The 962-nt window shown below is 47.1% G+C and overlaps 1 protein-coding gene across 1 annotated transcript in view; it reads left to right on the forward strand.

Annotated features, from left to right (window-relative positions):
- The window catches only part of LOC109821476, a 5,028-nt gene continuing 4,313 nt past the window's right edge, over positions 248-962 (forward strand). The window contains exons 1-2 of the mRNA XM_020387664.1: positions 248-262; positions 361-903. Coding sequence (XP_020243253.1) covers positions 248-262; positions 361-903 — 558 coding nt within the window. The remainder of the gene's footprint in view (positions 263-360; positions 904-962) is intronic.

Genomic DNA, 962 nt, shown 5'->3' on the forward strand with positions numbered 1-962 from the left:
TAGGTCACGGTCCCGAGTTTCCACCGGTGAGAATATAATGGATAATTTAAACGCATATCATTATTTCATCCATAAGACTATACTTAGCCTTTATCCTAGTATTTTGAAAAATTATATTTTAGTCCCTACCTTACTCAATTTCGATTTTAATTTTGACTTGATTTTCTTATTCTTCCTGCAATGATTTTGATCCTCGTTCTTCTCTTTCTTCGCCTTCCCTTTAGAACCATGGTGGGTACACGTAGTAATGGTAACCCGTCCGGTAGTAGTAACCCGCCGCCCGAAGTGGACTCGCGCCAACTCCTAGCAATGATTCTAGGATTAGCGACGAATCAGTAGCATCTGGATGGGCAATTACAGTGGGAGCCTCACCATCCTCCCCCTCGCACAGAGCCTGGTGTTAGGGAATTTCGGTACATACGACCTCCTTCCTTATTTGGTGCTGGCGGACCTCTAGCAGTAGAGGAGTTCCTTAAGGTTACCGAGACCATTCTCATAGTGACCTGTATTGCTCATGTAGAGTGGACAGACCTTATGGATGTCCAGCTCACCGATACTGCACGAATTTGGTGGACGGTCGAGAAGACCCATCTTGTGAGGCTGATTTCATGGGAGACATTCACAGAGCGTTTCAACTGGAAGTATTTCCCCCAGTCTTCTAGAGACGAGCTTCTTCGTCAGTTTGTCAAGCTCAAGCAGAGAGGTCGATCGGTTGATGAGTACGAGGCTGAGTTCTCCTCTCTTAGCCGGTATGCTCCTCACCTAGTTACTGACCCCACCATCAGGAGGCATCAGTTCCAAAAGGGTCTGGATAAGTATATCAAGTTTGCTCTGGCTAGTAGGGCACTTGCGACTCATGACGTCGTGCTAGACGTAGCTCGCGAGATAGAGAGTGTTCAGAAGGTACCTGAAGATCCGCATGTGGTGCAAAGCATACCACCAGTGGCCCTAGCCCGAAATGT

The sequence above is a fragment of the Asparagus officinalis genome, chromosome 8 (genome assembly GCF_001876935.1).
Source record: "Asparagus officinalis chromosome 8, Aspof.V1, whole genome shotgun sequence".
NCBI lineage: Eukaryota > Viridiplantae > Streptophyta > Magnoliopsida > Asparagales > Asparagaceae > Asparagus > Asparagus officinalis.